The 23618-nt window shown below is 35.9% G+C and overlaps 3 protein-coding genes across 5 annotated transcripts in view; 1 reads left to right on the top strand and 2 right to left on the bottom strand.

The window, feature by feature from the left end:
* Positions 1-23618, top strand: part of abcc3 (ATP-binding cassette, sub-family C (CFTR/MRP), member 3) — a 399896-nt gene that overhangs the window by 146927 nt on the left and 229351 nt on the right. The gene's annotated exons all lie outside the window — the stretch shown is intronic.
* LOC141298206 (serine/threonine-protein kinase SBK1-like) lies at positions 5611-16544 on the bottom strand. The gene is made up of 4 exons (XM_073828716.1): positions 16357-16544; positions 9411-9606; positions 9123-9325; positions 5611-6746 (listed from the first exon to the last, which is right to left on the bottom strand). Exons 2-4 carry the CDS (start codon positions 9580-9582, stop codon positions 5952-5954), a joined length of 1170 nt encoding a protein of 389 aa, XP_073684817.1. The 5' UTR covers positions 9583-9606; positions 16357-16544; the 3' UTR covers positions 5611-5951.
* LOC141298280 (uncharacterized) overlaps positions 18306-23618 on the bottom strand; it is a 71748-nt gene continuing 66435 nt past the window's right edge. The window contains exons 34-36 of the mRNA XM_073828790.1: positions 23271-23492; positions 21942-22110; positions 18306-19683 (exon numbers count right to left, since the gene is read on the bottom strand). Of these exons, the coding sequence (XP_073684891.1) occupies positions 19113-19683; positions 21942-22110; positions 23271-23492 (962 nt within the window). The 3' untranslated portion in view covers positions 18306-19112. The remainder of the gene's footprint in view (positions 19684-21941; positions 22111-23270; positions 23493-23618) is intronic.

Below are 23618 nucleotides of genomic sequence, written 5' to 3'. Positions count from 1 at the left end.
AATTGTAAAATTTAAACTTAGAATTTAGAGGAAGAAAATCTGAATTGTGAAATGTGAACTCAGAATTCCAAGGAAAAAAGTCAGTATTGTGAGACACAAACTCAGAATTCTGAGAAAAATTGGAATTATAAAATTTAAACTTAGAATTTAGAGAAAAAATGTGAAATGTAAACTCAGAATTCTGAATAAAAAGTAAGAATTCTAAAATTTAAACTAGAAATTCCAAAGCTCAGAATTCCAAGGAAAAACTGTTCAGACTTGCAAGAAGTAAACTAGGTAAAAAAAAAAGAGTCAGACTTAACTGTAAACTCTGAATTCCAGGAAAAAAAAGTCAGACATGGAAGAAATAAACTTAAGAATTCTAAGGTTAAAAAGGGTGAGAATTCCAAGATGTAAACTTAGAATTCCAAGGGGGAAAAAAAGCAGAATTGCGAGATCAGCTTAGAATACTATGGAAAAAAAAATTAAAATGTAAACTCGGAATTCTGAGACAAAAGGTCACATTTGCAAGAAGTAAGCTTGGTAAAAAAGTCACACTTAAATGTAAACTCAGAATTCTAAGAAACAAAACGTCAGACTTGGAAGATGTGAACTCAGAATTGCAAGTCAGATATGCAAGTAGTAAACTTAAGAATTCCAAAGTAAAAAAAAAAAAAAAAAAAGAATTTCAAGATGTAAACTAAGAATTGCAGTGTAAAAAAGTCAGAATTGTGAAAAGTAAACTTGGAATTCTGAGAAGTCAGAATCGTAAAATTTTAACTTAAAATTTAGAGTAAAATGTAAACTCAGAATTCCAAGAAAAGTTAGAATTCCAAGGAAAAAAATCAAGTCAAGAGATGTAAGATCAGAATTCCAAGAAAAAAGTTGGAATTATGAGAAAAAAGGTCAGACTTGCAAGAAGTAAACTCAGAATTCCAAAGTAAAAAAGTCAGAGGGAAAAAAGACTTAAATGTAAACTCGGAATTCTAAGAAACAAAGTCAGACTTGGAAGATGTGAACTCCAAGAAAAAAAATGTGAATTTCAAGAAAAAAAAAAAAAGTCAAATATGCAAGAAGTAAACTTAAGAATTTAAGGTTTAAAAAGAATTCCAAGATGGGAACTCAGAATTCCAAGGTAAAAAAAAAAAAAAAAGGTCAGAATTGGGAAATGTAAACTTGGAATTCTGAGGGGGGAAAAAAAGTCAGAATTGCAAGATGAATATGGCATTGTGAATTGTAAACTCAGATTTCAGAGAAATTTAGAATAAGCTTAGAATTTAGAGGAAAACAGCAGAATGTAAACTCAGAATTCCAAGAAAATTATGAATTCCAAGGGGAAAAAGTCAGTATTGCAAGATGAAAGCTCAGAACTCCAAAAAAACTAATTCAGAATATTAAAATGTAAACTCAGAATTCCAAGGTAAAAAAAAAAAAAAAAAAGTCAGATTTGCAAACTGTGAACTTAGTATTGTAAATGTAAACGCGGAATTCTGAGAGGAAACTCAGAATTATACAATTTAAACTAAATTTTAAAGAAAAAAAATCAGAACTGAGAAAACTAAATTCTGAGAAAAGTCAGTTTTGTGAAATTTAAACTCAGACTCGAGGAAAAAAGTCAGAATTGCAAGACGCAAACTCGGAATTCTGAGGAAAAAAGTCAGGCTTATGAGAAGTAAACTCAGAATTCCAAGGTAAAAAAGTCAGAACTGTAAACTCAGTATTGTAAAATGTAAACTCGGAATTCTGAGAGGAAAGTCAGAATTATACAATTTAATCTAAATTTTAAAGAAGAAAAAAATCAGAACTGCGAAATGTAAACTCGGAATTCCACGAAAAAACTCTCGGAAGAATTCCGAGAAAAGAAGTCAGTATTGTGAAATTTAAACTCAGACTCTTTAGGAAAAAAGTCAGAATTGCAAGACGCAAACTCGGAATTCTGAGGGAAAAAGTAAGACTTATGAGAAAGAAAAAAAAAAGCCAGAATTGTGTAATTTAGATTTAGAATTCCAAAAATTGTCACAACTGTTAGAATTCCAAGAAGATATAAAGTAGCAATTGTGAGAAAGTCAGAATTATGAGATTGAAAAGTCACATAACCAAAAACCACTACCTAAATCAGTATTTCAAACCTATGAAAACAGACAAGTGCACATTTCAGTCAAGATTTATTTCTGAATAAATCCAAACTTACAGGAAGACAGTTGTATTGCAAAGACAGATTTTAGACGAGTTTCAGAGTTTGTTTTGATGACTGAAAGCTCACCGACGGCTAATTAAATCAAAACTACCACCAGAAACAAAACGCTTCAGCACGACAAAGGCTGATCGATCGCAAAATCTCCAGGCCATTTGTTACTAAAATAAGGTCAAGCACTGCTGAAGGCGTTTGATGGTCAGTATGTGTCATTTCCAGCAGAGCTGCGTGTCTACGATATGTAATTATGCTCTGATGGGCCACTTTTAATGCAAAGAGGGTGATACGATTATAGCTATTTTTTTTTTCTCAGAACATACTCCCAATACGTGTTGAAAGCTCATGCAGACGTGTAGCATAAAATAAAACACAAAAAGACAAACTATACCAATCCCAGTAAGACTTCCCTTTCGACCTCAACTGAAAATAATCGCTTTCAGTATCTGACAGCAGCAGCAGCAGCAGTGCAGGTGTGAGGTGTTTCAATCAGGTAGTTCTTGCTCTTAGAGAAATTAACAACAACAACAGCAGCAGCGGTACACAAACACCACAACAAAACGAACAATTCATTTGGCTGGCTGGAAGTTTTGCCCTATGTCATCTACTACAATTTCACTCTGAAACATTATGCAAGAAATTGTGACGGCAAAAATGTTCACGTTACATCAATTCTCACATATCTTCAATGTTTTGTTTTCAACAAGGTCATGCAGTTATTAGAATGTGATCGAGTTTCTTTGTTTCCAGTTTCAGTTTAAACCAATGTAGAAAAAATAGAAGACTTTAAAGGGGGAACACCAAGAGAACAAACTTGTACAGTAGGCAAAAATACATCTTTTCAACCCGTCAGTCTTCAAACAGATAGAGCGTTCACCACTACAACCAGCGCACAAGGTCCGACTCATAAAGCAATCGCAGCCGAACTCTCCGAAATTAAAAAATACCCCTAAACATTGTAAATAAACCACGTTTTAAATTCATGTTCGTCATGGAGTAGCAGCTGACCTTCAGCTACAAAAACGTCACATTAAAAAATAAGTTTGGCACAACTGTGCTAAAGTACTAAAATTAAATGAAAAATATCGATGTTTGTTAATCACTACATAGCAACTGAAAAAATAGATATATCTCAAAATACTAAGAATCCTGATAAATGAAGTCAGTTCAAAACAACAGTCTACAAGTCAGGTTTATAAACACTTCGAGTACATGCAAAATCTCCCACATGATCACCATCAGCTTTCGGTTGGTTGCACATACTGAACATTGGAGTAAATCAGGCTTTAAATAATCTCAAACACACACAAACTCACTCACATGTTACCACACCAAATATCTTCAATGTCCCACTTCTCACTGTTTGCTTAGTCACTCAAATGATTATTTGATGAATTCCTCTCAAGAATGAAGATCCCAGATATTCTTCTTTCTTTTTTGCTTCATATATTGCTTTAAAGACGTTTTGGGAAGCCCTTGTAATTCTTCCCAGAAGTTCTTTGAGCTGGAACTGGATTCAAATGTTCAATCCACTCATTTATTGGTTCACTGCTTATCCATGAGTTAAGGCCCGTTCACACCAAAGATGATAACGATAACTATAACTACAACATTTTAATAATCGTTCGAAAAAAAACGTCCATACTACTCTAAGAACGTTTTGCTAATGTTCCCGTTAAGATATGAAAACATGATTGAAAATATTATTTCTGAATGTTCCATAAACGTTGAAAATGTTGTGTGCACACCAAATGCAAAACGAATATTCACATTGCGTTACAGAGATTACCCGCCGGATGTTTTTCGTGTCACTCGCACAAATAAAATAGTTATGTAATGCTATCCTCCATTTTCTGATACAACCGGAAGTTCTTTGCTGATTGACTTGTGCGACAACACGTCATGTGAATTTTCTGCTGGAGTTGTGCATGTTTGCGTATTTGCATTGATTTGTATGTAATCTACTCACACAAATAATTAAATTCGTTTTTAGTGTGCACGCCATTACTCGCTCTAGATTACTTGCGGGGTGTTTACCGTGCCACTCGCAAGAATAAAAATATAATGCTGTCTTCTTTTTTTTGATAGGTAAGTTCTTCACTGATTGGCTTGTGCAACAATGCATCATGCAAATTTCCCACTCGAATCTAAATTTTTTAATTTGCGTGAAAGACGTAACCAAAGCGAATATCACGCGTTCGCAGCAATTCACCCCTTCCTGGTACAAATTTGCATCTATTCATCGATTATGTATGTATTTAACTTGCATGGAAGATGCGATTGAGGCCAATATCACGTGTTTGCGGCAAATGTGTGGACCAATTTGCTTCATTTGCATCTCCCTGCACAAATTCACCTCTATTGAGGTGTATATCTCATATATTCTTGACAAACGTGTCTTTGCGTTCATTTTGCATGTAGTCAGCTTGCACTGAGGTGAGGTGTATATCGTGCATTCGCTGTAATCACATTGCCAAATTCGCATCGTTCGCATCACCCGGTGCAAATTTGCATTTATTTGCATCTTCGCATTTATTATTGTATGTATTCAGCTTGCGTGGAAGACGTGATTGAGGAGTATATCGATTTGCTAATTTGCATCTATTCACATTTTTGCATTAATTTTGTATGTATTTAACTTGCGCAGAAAAGAATGACTCAATGACTGTTTTTGAATGAATCTGTGGTTTTGAACAAATCAGTTGATAAATGATTCAGTGACTCACTTGCTTTATTTTCAAATAAATCAGTGTTTCTAAACAAATCAGCTGAATGAATGATTCAGTGACTGAACTGAATTTGTTTCTGAACTGTTTAATTTTGACTGAATCAACATTGAACTGAACTGATCTGAATAATAACAGTGTTATCTTTTGTAGAGTTTTTAGCTGGTTTTATTATTGCTAAAATTTGCAAATTTCATATTTATTGACTAAATTGAACGAAAACTGAACTAAAATGGGCTAAATAACAGTGTTGTCTTGTGTAGAGCTGCTTTACAGCTGAAATTGAGTTTGTTTTATACTTGATTAACACTGACACTGTTACTAAATTGATTTAACAATGAATCTGAATCGAGCTGTTTTGAGAACATTATTAAATCTCAAATAACTATGATTGAACATTCTATTAACTTTATAGAATGAGAGCTTTTTTTATTTTAACATTATTTTGCTCTTTGAACATTCTGAAACGAGTAACATTTCAAAGGATGTCAGACAAACATCCAACTAAACCTTTCAGGAAAAAAAACTTTTATGAACAACGTTGACACCGTTAACCTTGACCTGTTACCTGACTTTGAACAAACATTCTATTATCATTACTGGAATGTTTGTTCATAACTCTGAGAGAACATCACCCAAAGGTCTGAGAACATTATAACCACTTTGAGAATGTTTTTTTCCAACAAATGAACAATAAAAACATCGTCAGTCAATCAAAATCCATCTATATTTTGAGAGCTTTAGCATTATAATAAACAAAAAGTCAGTTGGCGTGGACTCTAATATAGTTATCGTTATAGCTATTGTTCTTTGTACGAACGGGTCTTTAGAAAACCGCCTGTGTGGTATTTCACAGTTTCAGTGCAACGTTTCTTCGCAGACCATTTCTAGATTCAAATCTCTGTTAGGAATGTTAGTCGAGCCGACCGGAGAATCAGACAGAAGAAGTTTGTCATTTTTTGCGTTGTAATAGACTCCGGATGTACGTGAGAGTTTTGAACGTCTTATGGATGTGTCTGCTTGTGTGCGTGTTTACTTCGCCAGCGTTTGGATGTCTACACGCAGATCTCAATAGGCGTCGTGACCAGGATGCGGCTGCTCGGCGGGCTGTCTCTGGCTGAGCGCTCGTAGCTGTTGGTGGAAGACACGGAGCTGTTAGTGGACACGGAGGTGAAGTGGTGAGCCGCTCCTGACTCCACGGTGTTGGTCTTGGAAGCCGTCGGAGACAAGGTCTGCTGCTTCATACGGTCCACCAGCAGCTCCTCCTCCTCAGATGAAGAGTTCAGAGCGGCCTGATGGTGGCTTCCACCCGCCTGTCCATCCAGCATCCAACGGTGGCCGAAATGCGCGAATACCTCCTTGACTAAGCAGCGGCGCTCCTGCTCCAGGGCCAGTAGCTTTCGGAACATGCGCAGAGCTTCGTCTGTGAATCGGCGCCACTGCGAAGGCACCGCACCGGTCCGCCGCCTCTGCCAGCGCACAAACTCCTCGTAGAAGGTGTCGGATGGCATGGCCTTCTCCCAGGGGAAGTTCCCGGTCAGCATGCAGAACAGCAGCACTCCGAAGGCCCACACATCCGTGCTGTAGTCCACGCAGAAGCCCTCATGCTTGGATGTGTCACAGAGCTCGGGTGCCGTGTACGGGATGGTGCCGCTCACGCGCTTTACTGGCGAGCCCGCACGCCGAGTCATGCCGAAGTCCGACAGCTTGACCTTGCGACACTCCTTGTCAAAGATTAAGATGTTCTCAGGCTTGATGTCTCTGTGCACTAGCTTTTTAGAGTGCAGGTAATCCAGAGCGATGGCCACCTGATGGACGCAGCGCTTTGCCACTGGCTCCGGCAGTCCCACCTGAACAGGAACATTGAAAACAATCAGTCACCGACACAACAAAAATCAAGATTTAAATTGATAGTTCACCCCAAATTAAATATCTGTCCACCTGATGAGTTTCTTTCTTTCACTTGTTTTGTTTCTGAATGAATCTGTGATTTTGGATGAATCAGTTGAACAAATGATTTAGTGACTCGTGACTTGTTTCATTCTTGAATAAATCCGTGTTTCTAAACAAATCAGCTGAATGAATGATTCATTGACTGAATTAATGTTGCAACCTTGACAATGTTATTTGAACTGGTTTTATGTTTGCTAAACTTTGCTAAATTTACATTTATTGACTAAACTGAATTAAAGCTAAACTGAATTAAGCTGAATAACAGTGTTGTATTGTGTAGAGCTGCTTTACAGCTGAACTTGAGTCTATATCAGTTTCTATCAGTTTTTATGAACAAATCAGTTGAATGAATGATTCAGTGATTCAGTTGTCTAATTCCCAAATTAATAAGAGTTTTAAACAAAACAGCTGAATAAATGACTCAGTGACTCAGTCACTTGTTTTGTTTCTGAATGAATCTGCAATTTTGGATAAATCAGTTGAACAAATGATTCAGTGACTCACTTGTTTCATTATTGAATAAATCAGTGTTTCTAAACAAATCTGCTGAATAAATGATTCAGTGACTGAACTGAGTTTGTTTCTGAATTGTTTAATGTTGCAACCTTGACTATGTTATTTGAACTGGTTTTATGTTTGCTAAACTTTGCAAAATTTACATTTATTGACTAAATTGAATTAAACCTAAACTGAATTAAGCTGAATAACAGTGTTGTCTTGTGTAGAGCTGCTTTACAGCTGAACTTGAGTCTATATAAATCAGTTTTTATGAACAAATCAGTTGAATGAATGATTCAGTGACTGAACTGAATTTGTTTCTGAATTGTTTAATGTTGCAACCTTGACTATGTTATTGACTTAGCATATTTGAACTGGTTTTATGATAGCTAAACATTGCAAAATTTACATTTATTAACTAAATTGAATTAAAACTGAACTGAATTGAGCTGAATAACAGTGTTGTCTTGTGTAGAGCTGCTTTACAGCTGAACTTGAGTTTATATAAATCAGTTTTTATGAACAAATCAGTTGAATGAATGATTCAGTGATTCAGTTAATTGTTTAATTCCCAAATGAATCAGAGTTTTAGACAAAACAGCTGAATAAATGACTCAATGACTCAGTCGCTTGTTTTGTTTCTGAATGAATCTGTAATTTTGGATAAATCAGTTGAACAAATGATTCAGTGACTGAACTGAATTTGTTTCTGAATTGTTTAATGTTGCAACCTTGACAATGTTATTGACTTAGCTTATTTGAACTGGTTTTATGATAGCTAAACTTTGCAAAATTTACATTTAACTAAATTGAATTAAACCTGAACTGAATTGAGCTAAATAACAGTGTTGTCTCATGTGGAGCTGCTTTACAGCTGAACTTGAGTTTATATAAATCAGTTTTTATGAACAAAACTGTTCAATAAATGATTCAATAACTCAGTCACCTGTTTTATTTCTGAATGAATCAGTGTTTTTGAGCAAATCAGTTAATAAATGATTCAGTGACTCAGTCACTTGTTTCATTTCTGAATAAATCAGTGTTACTGAACAATTCAGCTGAATGAGTTACTCAATAACTCAGTCACTTGTTTTGTTTTTGAATGAATCTGTGATTTTGGATGAATCCGTTGATAAATGATTCAGTGACTCACCTGCTTTATTTTCAAATAAATCAGTGTTTCTAAACAAATCAGCTGAATGAATGATTCAGTGACTGAACTGAATTTGTTTCTGAATTGTTTAATTTTGCAACCTTGACAATGTTATTGACTAAACGGAATCGACATTGAACTTCTGTAGAGCTACTGTAACTGAATTTGTTTTAGAACTATTTATTTTTACTACTTTGACAATGTTATCAACTAAATTGAACTGAACAATGACACTACAGTGTTTCTTTATAGCTGAATTGAATTCATTTATAAATTGATAAAACTTGCAACACTGACAGTTATTGACTACTAGATTCAACATCGAACTGAATTGAGCTGAATAATAACACTTGTCTTCTGCAGAGCTAAAGTTTCACAATTTTGCAACAATAACACTGTTATTTTCCTGTTTATTACTGTGAAGCTTCTTTGAAACTATCTGTATTGTATAAAGTGCTGTAGAAATAAGAGTGACTTCACTTTATGGTCTTTTTTGTATATTTCGGAGCTTGATCTGTCATTATTTTTGTGTTCCAACAACACAAGGGTGCATAAATCATGATTTTGGAAGAACTATTGCTTTATTCATGTGCATTACGCTTGTTAAATGATGCTGACTTACCTGTGGTGGAATGATATCGAACAGGTCGCCGGACGGCGCATATTCCTGCGCAAAAACATAGTACTCCTCCGTTTCGAACGCAATGCCAAACATGTTGATTATGAAAGGACATGGAGACAGATAGAGGGAGATGCTGTACTCTCTCAAGAAACTCTTCAGCTTGGTTGTTTTCTTCTTTAGAAACTTCAGAGCCATCTTGGTACCTATGGATTGATAGGTGATTTCTTTTGTTAAATCATTACTGGTTCACACCAACTGTAAATTGATTGATCTGTAGCTGGGCCATACCTCTGATCTTATGAATGACGAGGTCCACCTTCCCGTAGGTGCCCTTCCCCAGCTCTCGTATGACTTCATAGTATTTGTTGACCTCCACCTTCTCCAGGTTTTGAGCTGCGAAGAGCTGCAGTTCCTCCAGGATGTCGACGGACACGCGTGAGACGACGGGAGAGGAGCTCATTCTGCTGATGGTCGTTTGGCCTTACTGCAACAAAAAGAACAAGGAGACGCATTTCAATTTAGGAGCCGCCTTCCTTCCTGTCGAGGATTGAACAGCGGTCTGCCGCAGGGAATGTAATTATCCTGCAGATAAGGAGAAGAGGGATTTCACTTCCCCTCATCTAACCTGCTGATCTCTCCACCGCTTCATGCCTCAGCAGTCTCGCTCTCACTGTGTTTGGGTGCAGCAGCTCATGTAATATTATAAGCGTCTGGACTTTACAGGCTCCGTCTTGAATATTTATCATTTTATTAGATTTCAAAGTAGAGCTTGACTGTGTACAAGTCAGATCTGGCCTGCTGTTGCGTAACCAACTGAATAAGATGGTCAAATTACATCAAACAAGTTCTGAAAAGGAAAAAAAAATGATTTAGAAGATCTTAGTATATGTTATGTCATACTTTTTCTGCATCAGACTATTTATTATGTGGTTTAAGATTATTCAAAGTGTGTCTTGAGCTTCAATGGAAGGAAATATGACCTAGAAAAAGTGCTGGATATCACATTTATGTGAGTGCAATATTAACTGGGTACCTTTCAAAAACTTTAGTTGCGTTTAAACACAAAATTGCCAGTTTGTCTATTTCTCATCCATCACTGAACCACAACAGCAACAACCATCACATATCTCAGTATCAGTGTTTCCTGAATGAATCAGTGTTTAAATCAATGATTTAATGACTCAGCCACTTGTTTATTCCCAAATTAATTCTTGTTTTGAATAAATTGGTAGGATGAATAATTCAAAGACTCATCGTTTCATTCCTAAATAAATCAGTGTTTTTTTATTAATCAGGTGAATTAATGATGACTCTGTGGTTTGTTTAATTGCTGAATGAATCAGTGTTTCTAAACAAATTACTTGAATGAAGGATTTAGTGACTCAGCCACTTGTTTAATTCCCACATGAATAATTATTTTGAATGAATTGGTTGAGTGAATGATTCAGTGACTCTGTCAGTTGTTTCATTCCTAAATAAATGAGTGTTTTTTAATGAATCAGCTGAATGAATGATTCAATGACTCAATCACTTGTATTGTATCTAAATGAATCTGTGATTTAAATGAATCAGATGACCGAATGATTCAGTTACTCACCTTTTTCATTCTTGAATAAATCAGTGTTTCTCAACAAATCAGCTGAATGAATGATTCAATGATTCGGTCAATTGTTTAATTCCCAAATTAATCGGAGTTTTGGACAGAAAGAGTTGAATAAATGTTTCAACGATCCACTCACTTGTTTTGTTTTTGAATTAATCAGTGTTTTTGAACAAATTAATTAATGAACGATTCAGTGAAGTCATTTACTTGATTAATTTCTGAAAAGAATCAGTGTTTCTCAACAAATCAGTTGAATGAATGATTCAATCACCTACCTGTTTTGTTTCTGAATGAATCAGTTTTTTCTGAACAAATAAGTTGAAAGAAATCAAATGAATCAGTCTTTTGGACAGAAACAATTGTGATGAATCTGTGATTTTGGATGAATCTGTTGAACAAATCATTGGGTGACTCACTTGTTTCATTCTTGAGTAAATCAGGGTTTCTGAACAGATCAGTTGAATAAATGATACAATGACTCAACTGTTTTGTTTCTGAATGAATCATTTTTTTCTGAACAAACAGGTTGAATTAATGATTCAATCACTCAATCACTTTCTGAATGTATCTGTGATTTTGGATGAATTAGCTAAACTAATGATCCAGTGACTCACTTGTTTCATTCTTGAATAAATCAGTGTACTCAACCAATCAGCTGAATGAATGATTCAATGACTCATTCACTTGTTTTGTTTCCAGAATAAATTTGTGATTTTGGATGAATCAGTTGAACAAATCTTTTTGTGACTCACTTGTTTCATTCTTGAGTAAAGCAGGGTTTCTGAACAACAATTCCGTTGAATAAATGATTCAACGAATCCCCTGTTTTGTTTCTGAATGAATCAGTTTTTTCTGAACAAATTGGTTGAATAAATGATTCAATGACTCAGTTACTTGCTTCATTAACAAAGGAATCAGTGTTTTGGACAGAAACAGTTGAATTAATGATTCAGTGACGCTGTAACCCGTTTTATTTTTGAATGAATCAGTGTTCTTGAACAAATCTGTTGACTTAATGATTCAATGACTTAATCACTTGTTTTGTTTCTGAATGTATCTGTGATTTTAGATGAATCAGTCAAACTAATGTTTTAGTGACTCACTTGTTTCATTCTTGAATAAATCAGTACTTCTGAACAAATCCGTTGAATAAATGATTCAACGACTCACCTGTTTTATTTCTGAATGAATCAGTTTTTCTGAAAAAATTGGTTGAATGAATGATTCAATGACTCAGTTACTTGTCTCATTCCCAAATTAATCAGTGTTTTGGACAGAAACATCTCAATGAATGATTCAGTGACTTAGTCACCCATTTCTTTCCTAAATAAATCAAAGTTTGAACAAATTAGTTCAAGTCATTTGTTGCCACCTACTGGAGTAATAATGTAACCTGCAGAGAAAAGCACTGAAAAATCCCCACCACTAACACAAACTGACAGGTCCATCTGAAACAAGCACAAACATCCCAGTGCTATTGGACGGTGATATCAGCACTCTTGAAACGACTCATCCAATCAGAATCAAGGACCAGAACTAACCCAATCAGCCACAGCCATTGGTCGATGCTGTCAAAATAGTTAAATTACTCCAATTACTCAGTCTGGATGATATATCAGCCAAGTCTACTAATTCTAATCTTATTACTACATTAGAAAACAGTCTGAATCACAGCCCATCTGTCCCTCAGCAGCATAAACGCAAGAGGCCATTAGTTACTGCCAGTGGAGCAGAAGTGCTTAGCACTGAAGGTTAAACAGCCGTGATGCTTTTGGTGTAAGTGGGGTAAACTCACATTTATTTCTATAGCACTTCATACAATGCAGAGTGCTTCAAAGCAGTTTCAGAGTAATACATTTTAATTTCCGCTGTAATGACTTTCTTATTCACAGCTTATGTTACAATACATGTCATGACAAAAAAAATATCAATACAGATTTTCAGAATAATACAAGGCTGTGGTGATCTGGGTGGCTGCCAGGGCACAGAAATGTGGGTTGTTCAGAGTGGATGATTAGGTAACTCACCTCTCCTCACATACACATTAACATGCTAAATACTTAAAACTTAAAGTTAAAATCCCTCACTAATAACCTGCAGCAGGCATTATTAAACAGACTTCAAACGCAGTCTGCAAATCTGACACATTCACACCAGGACTTCATAAAGAGCGCAGAACATGCCAACATGGTGCAATATGACTCACCGGGTCAAATCGGCGAGCGAGTCTGTGTGGCTCAAGGCAAAGAGATGCAAATATAGAAGATATCTGCTGTAATGTCAAACTTTGACATCCTGACGCACACATTCTGGTACAGGACGTACTTCTCGCACAAAGCAGGCACAGACTTCCTCTGCCTCTCGTCATTACACAGCCATTTAAAAGCACGAAACAGTAATGGCTCATTTATTCCCGCGCGCAAGCTATTTTGTCATTCCGCTCGCTCCGTGGTTATCGCAGCCGCAGCCAGGAAAATGCAGACAAGAGGGAAGAAAAGGAAGGGAAAGTCAAGGGAGGTGAAACACGGGCCTTTAATCTCTGTTCTCCCTCAGTGCTTCCACACTAGAATATTCATGTCACTGCCGCTCCGCAGGACTCAATGGGGTTTGGAAAAGTAGCAATGCATTTTCCCTACAGACCAGCTTGTTTACTTTACTAACCCTGAAAGACTTCTTGTTTTTCTGGACTTGCTTGCAAATAAACACACATAACGGAAGGATTGGAAGACCCCAATATGAGCATTTTGTGACTCACTTACTTGTTTCACTCCTGAATAAATCAGTCTATCTGAACAATTCAGCAGAATGAATGATTCAATGATTCTGTCACTTGTTTAATTCCCAAATGAATCAAGAGTTTTGGATCAGAGTTTGGAATTTAGGGACTCAGTCACCTGTTTTGTTTCTGAATGAATCAGTGTTTTTGAGCAAACTGGTTGAATAAATGATTCATTGACTCAGTCACTTGTTTTTCTGGACTTGCTTGCAAATAAAGAAGGATTTTGATGGATGATTGGTAGAAAGTCTAACATTTGGCCCCAATATGAGCATTTTGTGACTCAGTCACTTACTTGTTTAATTCCTGAACAAATCGCTTCTGAACAACTCAGCAGAATGAATGATTCAATTATTCAGTCACCTGTTTTGTTTCTGAATGAATCAGTGTTTTTGAACAAATAGGTTGAATGAATGATTCAATGACTCAGTCACTTGTTTTAATCCCAAATGAATAAGTGTTTTGGACAGAAACAGTTGAATAAATGACTTAGTGACTCAGTCACCTGTTTTGTTTCAGAATGAACCAGTGTTTTTGAACAAATCAGTTGAATGAATGATTCAATAACGTAGTCACTTGTTTAATTCTCAAATGAATCAGTGTTTTGGACATAAACAGTTGAATGAATCATTCAGTGACTCAATCACCTTGTTTTTCTAGACTTAAAGACACGTGATGGTGAAGAATTTTGATGGATGATTGCTAGGAAGTTATGATATTTGACCCCAATATGAGCATTTTGTGACTCAGTCTCAGTGACTCATTTTTTAATTCCTGAATAAATCAATGCTTCTGAACAACTCAGCTGAATAAATGATTGAATGATTCAGTCACTTCTTTCATTCCCAAATGAATCAGTGTTTTGGACAGAAACAGTTGAATAAATGATTCAGTGACTCATTCACCTTGTTTTTCTGGACTTGCTTGTAATAAAAGACAGATGATGGTGAAGGATTTTGATGGAAAACTGGTAGAAAGTCCTGACATATGAACCCAATTTGAGCATCTTGTGACCAGCGTAATCACAGAGCGTGTTGACTTAAATATGTGTGGACGTTTCTAGTGTTAAACGCCTTTTCAATTCATTTTGAAGGTCTAAAAAGTGTAAACATTGTGACTTTGTGCTATTGCTCTATTTCTTAAAAAATCCTGATCAGACTAAGACAGCAACATTGGTTGAACCAATGTTATGTGTTTCAGGGTGTGGCTACATGTTTGACTGGCCAATGAGAAACAAGTGGCAAATTTTGCAATGGATTGATAAATAATTTATTTTTGTGTGTTAATTTTCTTAATTAATTTAGATTTAAAGTTTATTTTATTTAATGTTTTACATTAAGACTAAAAACCTGACACTCTTCAGAAAAACTACTGTCAAAATTCTTCAGTTATCTTAAATTACAACAGAAAGCATACAGTCAAGCCAATGAGATCTGAAACACAACCAAGTCCATTTCAATGGTTCAATCATTCTCAAATGTTCACAAGCTCTTCTAAGTCAATATTTTTTTCACGATTAAGGCATTTAAAGGAAAAAAAAAAAGACTTGGAGGGGAATTACAACAAGACACTTACTGTGGCAGAATCATGGTATAATAACTGTATATTGTAGTACTTTTAATATACACCATGGTACTATATTCATTGACATTATTCCATGGCACTTCAAACTTGCAATTGGAAAAACATTGTTTTTACCAAAATACAAGTGTTTAAAAAATCCACAGTATCACCACTATATCCAAAAAACATGGTACTGATCGAAGAAACAGCATATGCATGTGGATGACTATAAGATCTTGGACAATATTGTATATATCTAATTCAACAGGAGGGAGCGTCTTCATTAATTAAAAACTGACTCTCACACCTTGTGGTCAAACCACAGGGGTGTGAAAGACAATCAAGCCAGCAAATCCCTTATTGCACATTAAGGTTCATTTCTCAGAATGCGCAGGATGGATGTGTGCTTGCTGTCCAGCAGGCGTGTACATACACAGGTCGGTCTGTCTCTATCAAATAGAAAACTAACGTGCAGAAGTGAAGCATTGCATGTTTTTGTGTTTGCTTTCAGCAGCAGAGCTCAGGGCCGGGGAATGTCAATTGCACTGCTGTCCAGCGTCCACTAGAGGCGATCAGCATCTAAACACACTCTTATTTCCCAGACCGGTCTGCTCATTTTTCATCCGGACTCTGACAGCATCCATTTAACGCTGTTGAGTTCTGGGTGACCTGCGGATACCTGCAGACTCATCCTATCCGCACTGAGAACAACAGCAGCACACACACACACACACACACACACACACACACACACACACACACACTGTGCTGCCTGCAGTCTGCAGCCACACACACACACACACATTCTCTCTCTCTCTCTCTTCTTAAAGGGGGAATACGTTTACATGGTAAAAAGGACAAAAGGAAATTCATCGATAGCTGCAATGCATATCCAGATAAAATAATAATAATAGTAATATTATAAATAAATATATATAAGCTGAATAATAATGGATTAACACTAACTATATATTAATAATATTAATAATATTTATTATAAATAATACTATTATTGCCCAGGTTCATTCTTCAATTTTAGTATTAAATAATAATATTTTTATTTTATTTTATTTAGTTTCCTTGCAGCATAAGCGCATTATTCTGCAGTGCTGATTAAGGTCGTCTGGTAGCGGTAACCTGAGGTTATTATTTACATACATAAAATAATCCATCAGTCTGGAGCAGGACAGTCCATTATAATCGAGCATTATGCATCAATTCCAATTCAGAATCTATCAGTTGCTGCAATATTAACGTTACAATAATGTTGACATCAAGCGGAATCCACTCACCATGAAATCCGTCCAGAACAGCAGGTGCTTCTGTTTCCAGCCAGAAATACCGCAGTGAGTCTCTTCTCACGGTGCAGTGGCGTGCCTCTCTCTTCTCCGCATTTGTGTGTTTCTGTGCTGCTGAGAATCAGACCCTTCGCCGCATCATAATTCACCCGGAGCGGATCTCACCGCCTGCGATGCGTTATTGTGCTCTCATAGGTGAGACTGGAAAAAATCACTGCTTCCGAGACAGGGCTGATGAAACCCCGCCCACTGCGCGCATCAGCCAGTAACAGCGCAGGTCACTCCCTCGCGTCAACTGATTACGCCCCACCCACTGCGAGCATCAGCCAATAGCAGGACGAGTTGCTCCCTCGCGTCAGGTCGCTGAGGCTAGATTTGTTAAATCCATTTTATTAGTATAAATGGCTTGTTTTTATTTTAAAAGCATTAGGTTTATGGCCATTATTTTTTACATACCTGCATAATTTAACTATTTAAGTGCATATTTTAGGTCATCTTTAGGGCCATACATTTAGAGCTACATACAAATGTAGTTTGTTTATATTATTTTATTTTATTTTAACAAACTAAAGGCCAATCCAAAAGCAGTTTTTAGTTCTAGAACGGGTATATTTGTAGTAATAGCCAAAACACATTGTGTGGGTTAAATTGATCGATTTTCTTTTATGCCAAAAATCATTAGGATATTAAGATCCATAAAGATATTTTGTAGATTTCCAACCTTCAAAATATTAAAAACCAAATTTTTGGTTAGCTAAGAATTTTCGAGGTGGTTTTCTTAATATTTAGAGTTACTTTGCACCCTCAGATTTTCAAATAGTTGTATCTCGACCAAATATTGTCCCTATCTTAACAAACCACACATCAATGAAACACTTATTTATTCAGCTTGTATAAATTTCAATAAAAAAAAAAAACCTTACAACTGGTTTTGTGGTCCTTGGTCACATATATAACTTGCTGGGTAGTTTTAAAGCAATCAACAGTGCGCCATAGACGCAGTCTACAAAATTGGACTTGTTTTGAACTTGGAACATTCCTTTAAAGACACTAAAACCACTCTGACATTTTCAGACATTACATCAGTTCCATAATGACGACATCAGATGACATAATGTGAAAACAATCAGATGCAGCTGCACAATCCTTACTTAAAGGGACAGTCCACCCAAATAACCTGTAAACGTTTCTTTCTTCTGTTGAGCACAAAAGAAGACATTTTGAAGAATGTTGGTAATCAAACAGCTGACAGCAGACATTGACTTCAATGGCATTTTTTCCATTCTATGGAGCTCAGTGGCTACTGTCAGCTATTTGGTTACCAACATTCTTCAAAATATCTTTTGTGTTCAACAAAAGACAGAAACTCATACAGGTTGAGTTTAAAAACATTTTTTTTTTCTTAATTGTATATGGTCCACAAGAGAAAGTAATAGTTATTAATAGTAATTTCTAAAACTGACCCCGTTTAAAATTTTACATTACCTTGATCCTTAATATTGTGTTGTTACATGAATTATCCTTTTTTTTTTGTGATAGTTGTTAATGAGTCCCTTGTTTGTCCTAAACAAGTAAACGGATTTTGAGATCCATCTTTTCACACTGAGGACAACTGAGGGACTCATATGCAACTATTACAGAAGGTTCAAACACTCACTGATGCTCCAGAAGGAAACATGATGCATTAAGAGTCAGGGGTGAAAACTTTTGAACAGATGAAGATGTGTACATTTTTCTTATTTTGCCTAAAAATCTTTTTTTTTTTTTAATTTAGTACTGCCGTTCAGAGGCTACAGAGGATAGTTCCATGTTTCCCAGAAGACAAAATAAGTTATGTTTACCCTGATCTTCAAATTCAAAAAGTTTTCACCCCCGGCTCTTAATGCATGTTTTTTTCGTCTGAAGCATCAGTGAGTGTTTGAACCTTCTGTAATAGTTGCACATGAGTCCCTCAGTTGTCCTCAGTGTGAAAAGATGGATCTCAAAATCATACAGCCATTGGAAAGGGTTCAAATACACAAAAATGCTGAAAAACCATAGAATTTATGGGACCTGAAAGAATTTTCTGAAGAACAGCAGGCAGTTTAACTGTTTAGAACAAACAAGGAACTCATGAACAACACTTGTGGACTATATGCAAACATCTTTTATCTGAAATATCTTATTCAGGTCAGTACTAAATAAACAATACCATGCACTTTGTATGATCCCTCTTATTTTGGTCAAATAATGCAGATTCTGAAAGGGGATGTAAAATTCTGACCTCAACTGTATAAGGGAATGTTGCATTTACTAATTTTAGACAAACTTAATAGTTACTTTTGAATGTTCTCTGGACCATCTGATACTAGTATTAACGTTTAAATGAGTTAAACAAACTAACATGCTTCAGAAAAATGTCACTTGGAAAAAAATAATAAAAACCTAATAGTCAACCCATTCCGAAGCCATTTTCCGAACATTTCATTTATTTACTGAACTGGTTATGACAATCCAAAAAGTTACGGAACACTTTTAAGGTAGTTTATAAAAGAATCAATGCAAAACCTGTGCTTTGAATATATTACCAAACAAGTGAAAAGAGAAAATGTTGATTCCTTAAAACGTTTAACTATAACTGGCCACTAAAATTGTGCAATGTCACATATCAGTAGAAACAGTATCAGTAGAGTTAAAAAAACACAGAACAGAATCAAGTGCAAACAGGTAGAATTGGACATCTAACATGAATCAGACATGTTATAAGAGGGCTACACAAATAAAAACAACTCCAGAGACTTGGAATGCAGATGCTGCGCGAGATTCTTGATGCGACAGAGACGAACGTGCTGCAGGTCTCCAGCGCCGTACACTCGATAAATGTGATATCGCTCTTTCTCCTTCAGGGCCAAATCCAGCTCGTTCGCAGACATGTGGATGAAGTGTCGATCTCGCTTGACTGTTGTCTTCACCTCCACAAAGACTTCTTGCGTGCTGCCATTATTTGTGAAGGTCAGCTTGAAGTCGCACGCACGGCCGCTTTCTCCCTTCTCGTTGAACCAGGTGATTTGACTTGGGCCGCCGTTGTCTTTCCAGTGCGTGAGGAAGGAGTGAACCAGCTGCTCTCCCCACTGTCCAATGCAGGCCGTGTCTTCTTTGTCGTTGGACAGAACCAGGGTTTGAGGCATGGTGCAATCCAGTGCCAGATCCTCTAGCACGTCCTCTGAAACCGGGGCTTTGTTCCAGACGGCGCTGTCCAGAGTCATGGTCGGACGCCTCAGGGCTTCAGCTCCCTGGAACTGGCTCAACACGATCTCTGGGGCCTGGGCTGGATTTTGGCTTCTGAAAAGAAGAGAAATCATTTAGAAATGATATGGTTGGTCAAGCGATTCATATGTCTAATCTACCTGCTTAGACAATATGTTGATTAATTAACTGCATATCAACTAAATAATATTATCAAAGAAAATAATTTTTACTCATCTAGAAAATCCTTAATGATTTAAGAATTTTTAGAAAATCCTTCATGATTTAAGAATTTTTTGATATTTTGACTGGAAACAAGACAAAAAATTTAAGTAAGAAAAGGATTTTTTGCAGTGATCGCCTGAACGAGGTGGTCTCGGCTCGATTGAAAACAAACTCTAAAGCGGTTCGGTTGTCGTGAGAAAGCAATCCGATCCAATGGACCAACTAACCAGACTATATCACAATATAGCAGTATTAGTAAAACAACAAAGCAGTAGCTTTGTTGTTTTACTAATACCTCTTAAAATGAACCTGTGAACGTCTGTGCGTTTACACATCTTCCCTATTCAAAATCAAAGCATGCCTTTTCATTTTATAATGCCGTCTTATTGCTCTCTTTGTAGTAGATGCATTTTAAAAACATTTTTGCAATGAATCCTCAGCCTCCTGCTCAAAATAATAAATTAATATAACGACAGCTACAAAAAAATGCAACAATAAGCCCGCAAAGCTGTTGTTGTTCCATCCTGAGGAATGACAGCTAAGTGGAATCCCGTAAAATTACACATTTGGTTCGTTTAGAACCTTTGCAACATGCAACATTGTAATAATTTTAATCCCTGTTTTAGAACAGGGAAGTCAAGCTACAGATGTGAAAGCACCCTTAAAGTCAATATTGTGTTAAATGAGAAAAGCATTGAACAGACTTGTAGCTTTAGAAAGCAATATTTTGATTCAGCATTGCATAAAAAAATTGACAATAAATGAGCATCAATACTAAAGGTGACACATCATGAAAATCAGACTTTTTCTGTGTTTAAGTGCTATAATCATGTCCCCACTCCCCAGTATATCTAACAACCCAGAAAACTTGAAAAAGGACAACCCAGTAAATTTGCTATGGTAAGCCTTCCTCTGTGAAAAATAAAGCGTCAGATTTCGCTCCCCCTGCACATTTCCACCCACGGCAAAAGCATGCTAACTGTTCTTCTTTGGCTGCACAGAACACTATTAAGAGTCCCAGCCTCAGAGGAGACAAGAGAGCATTAATTTATTTTTATTGTATATTACGCTCCTGCCATACAGATTAAATATAAACATGCATTTTCATTCTCAGCTGTTTATCTCCACAGACATAACTGACTGTTTTTGTAACTCCTGTGTGTGTTTAACAAACTTGTGTGTATTAGATGGTTTAAGCGCTATAAAACATGAAAGAGAACTAGCTTAGTGCTCAAATGCCGTGTGACAGTGACTTTTTGAGCAGTAAAAGTAGAGCTCTGTTCTGGAAAAAGGGGCATGGAGCAGCAGCTTATTTGCATTTAAAAAGACATGCATGAAAACAGCGTGTTTCTGCTTCCACTCAAAATGTGCATTTTCAAAATAATGTAATAAATGATCTGTGAGGTATTTTGAGCTTTACAGACACATTCTGGGGAAACCGTTAAAATATGAACGATTTTTAATTTTTAAATTTAAAATAATTCAAAAATTTAATAATTTAAAATTTAAATTATTTAATTTAAAATTTCAATTTAATTGACAATGTCTTAATGAGTGAACCACTGAATCATTCACTCAACTAAAACGTCTGATTAATTTAAAAAATAAATGAAATAAATCTTTATGAACGATTTGTTCAAAACTGTGGATTCATTCAGTAACAAATCACTGCTGGGTGTTGCTCAGAGTCTCAACAGCTCTGCTGTGGCTTTGATTGGAAATATTTTTGTAGACAAAATTAAAACAATATTGATTCTAAAATGTAGGACAGTATTAGTTGTTTACTGAACTGTTGTATAAATCAATATTGCATTTGCAATGGCGCAGATATTGAGGAAAAATAGCACTCTTTAATATGATATAAATATATATCAAATGATATAATTGCATTCTAATAGGCTTCATCACTGTCAGTCATCCCACATCATGTTTATCAGCAACCGCGTCAATGTAAGATGATGGACAGGTCTGGACGGGGCACTGCATTAAATGCCTTTAATCATTTTAACCCATTATTTTTTCGATAAATATTCACACCAAATTATGGGGTTAAATCAGCAGCCCTAGTTGAAATGAAATAAAAAGCAAGCAACAATACGAGTAACAAATCCAATAGTGATAAAACATACTGCTGTGATGGCGGTGGTGTCAAGTGTTGATCATCTGCTGTTGTTGGCTGCGGGTCGGTTTTGTCCAATGTAGTTTCGTCTCCTTCATCCATAGCTGCGTTTGGTTTCACAGGATGCTGAAGACTGACCACAGACTGAACATCCTGGATAGCAGCCTCTTCCCTCCGCTCTGAATGAGCAAACACACATTTACATGGAGCTAAAACTGGGATTTCCAAACCCCTCTAACATTAAATACTATTCTGAAGTCCCCTTGAGATTAAGTTGATTCTTTATTCATGTTCAACAATTTTCTGATGTCAATTTATTATCACAACATGCAAGTAAACAAAGTATTTAATTTTAGTAATTCAATATTTTTCCTGTTCAGTACAAATTTTTTTTTACTAGATATTTAATGTGTATTAGTTGTAAATGTATTCAATCTGAATGGCTAGAATTTGCCAAGAATTTAGAATGGCAAAGTCTCTTTGCTCACCAAGCCTGCATTTATTTGATCCAAAAAACTGCAAAATAAGTACATTTTTGAAACATTTTTACTATTTAAAAGAACTATTTTCTATTTGAACGTATTTTAACATGTAATTTATTCCTGTGATTTTAAAGCTGAATTTTTAGCATCATTACTCCAGTCACATGATCCTTCAGAAATCATTCTAATATTCTGATTTGCTGCTCAAAAACATTTTTTATTATTATGCTGAAAACAGCTGAGCAATATTTTTTAGGTTTCTTTGATGAATAGAAAGTTCAGAAGAACAGCATTTTTCTGAAATAAAAATCTTTTGTAACATTATAAAAGTCTTTATCATCACAATTTATAGCATCCTTGCTAACAAAGTATTAATTTCTATAATTTATTTCACACAACTATACTTACTCCAAGCGTTTAAATGGTATAGTGTATTTTACTTAAGCTTTTCATTTCAGATAAATGCTGATCTTTGGATTTTACTATTCTAACTGTTTTAAATATTGATAATAATAATAAAAAAAAAGTTTCTTGAACAAATCAGCATATTAGAATGATTTCCAAAGAATAATGTTACACTGAAGACTGGAGTAATGATGCTGAAAATTTAACTTTGAAATCACAAGAATAAAATACATTTTAAAATATATTCAAATAGAAAACAGTTTTTTTTAAATAGTAAAAATATTTCAGAATTTTGCTGTTTTTTGCTGTACTTTGGATCAAATAAATGCAAACCTGGTGAGCAAAGACATTAAAAAGCTTACTGTTCAAAAACTTATGACTGGTAGTGTATTTTCAATTTTTAGGGGCCAGCCCTTCCACATTGATCCTGCTGTTTGAATAATAGGACTGACCTGTGGCTCGTGACAAAACGCTGCTCAGTCTGGGACCCTGTTCATGTTGAGCTCTTGGATCTGTGTGCAGTGAAGGTTCTGCATTTCTCTGATGGACGCTGATGTTGGACAAACTCCTCTCGACTCCAGAGCCTGAGTGACCCGTCACTGGACCCAGAGCAGCGGGAGGAGCAGGAGGAGGCCACATCTTCATCACCTCCTCAACAGCCTGACTGCCTGACCCTACAAAACACACCACACAATATTTAAGATGTGATTAGAATTTTAAAAAAAAGGTAATTGTGACTTTCTCTGACTCTATGCAGTTGATTTTGTGTATCATGCATTGACAAAGCTGCTAATTTGGCA

This window comes from Garra rufa, chromosome 22, assembly GCF_049309525.1.
Source record: "Garra rufa chromosome 22, GarRuf1.0, whole genome shotgun sequence".
Taxonomy (NCBI): Eukaryota; Metazoa; Chordata; class Actinopteri; order Cypriniformes; family Cyprinidae; genus Garra; species Garra rufa.
This window is presented reverse-complemented; position numbering and strand designations above follow the sequence as displayed.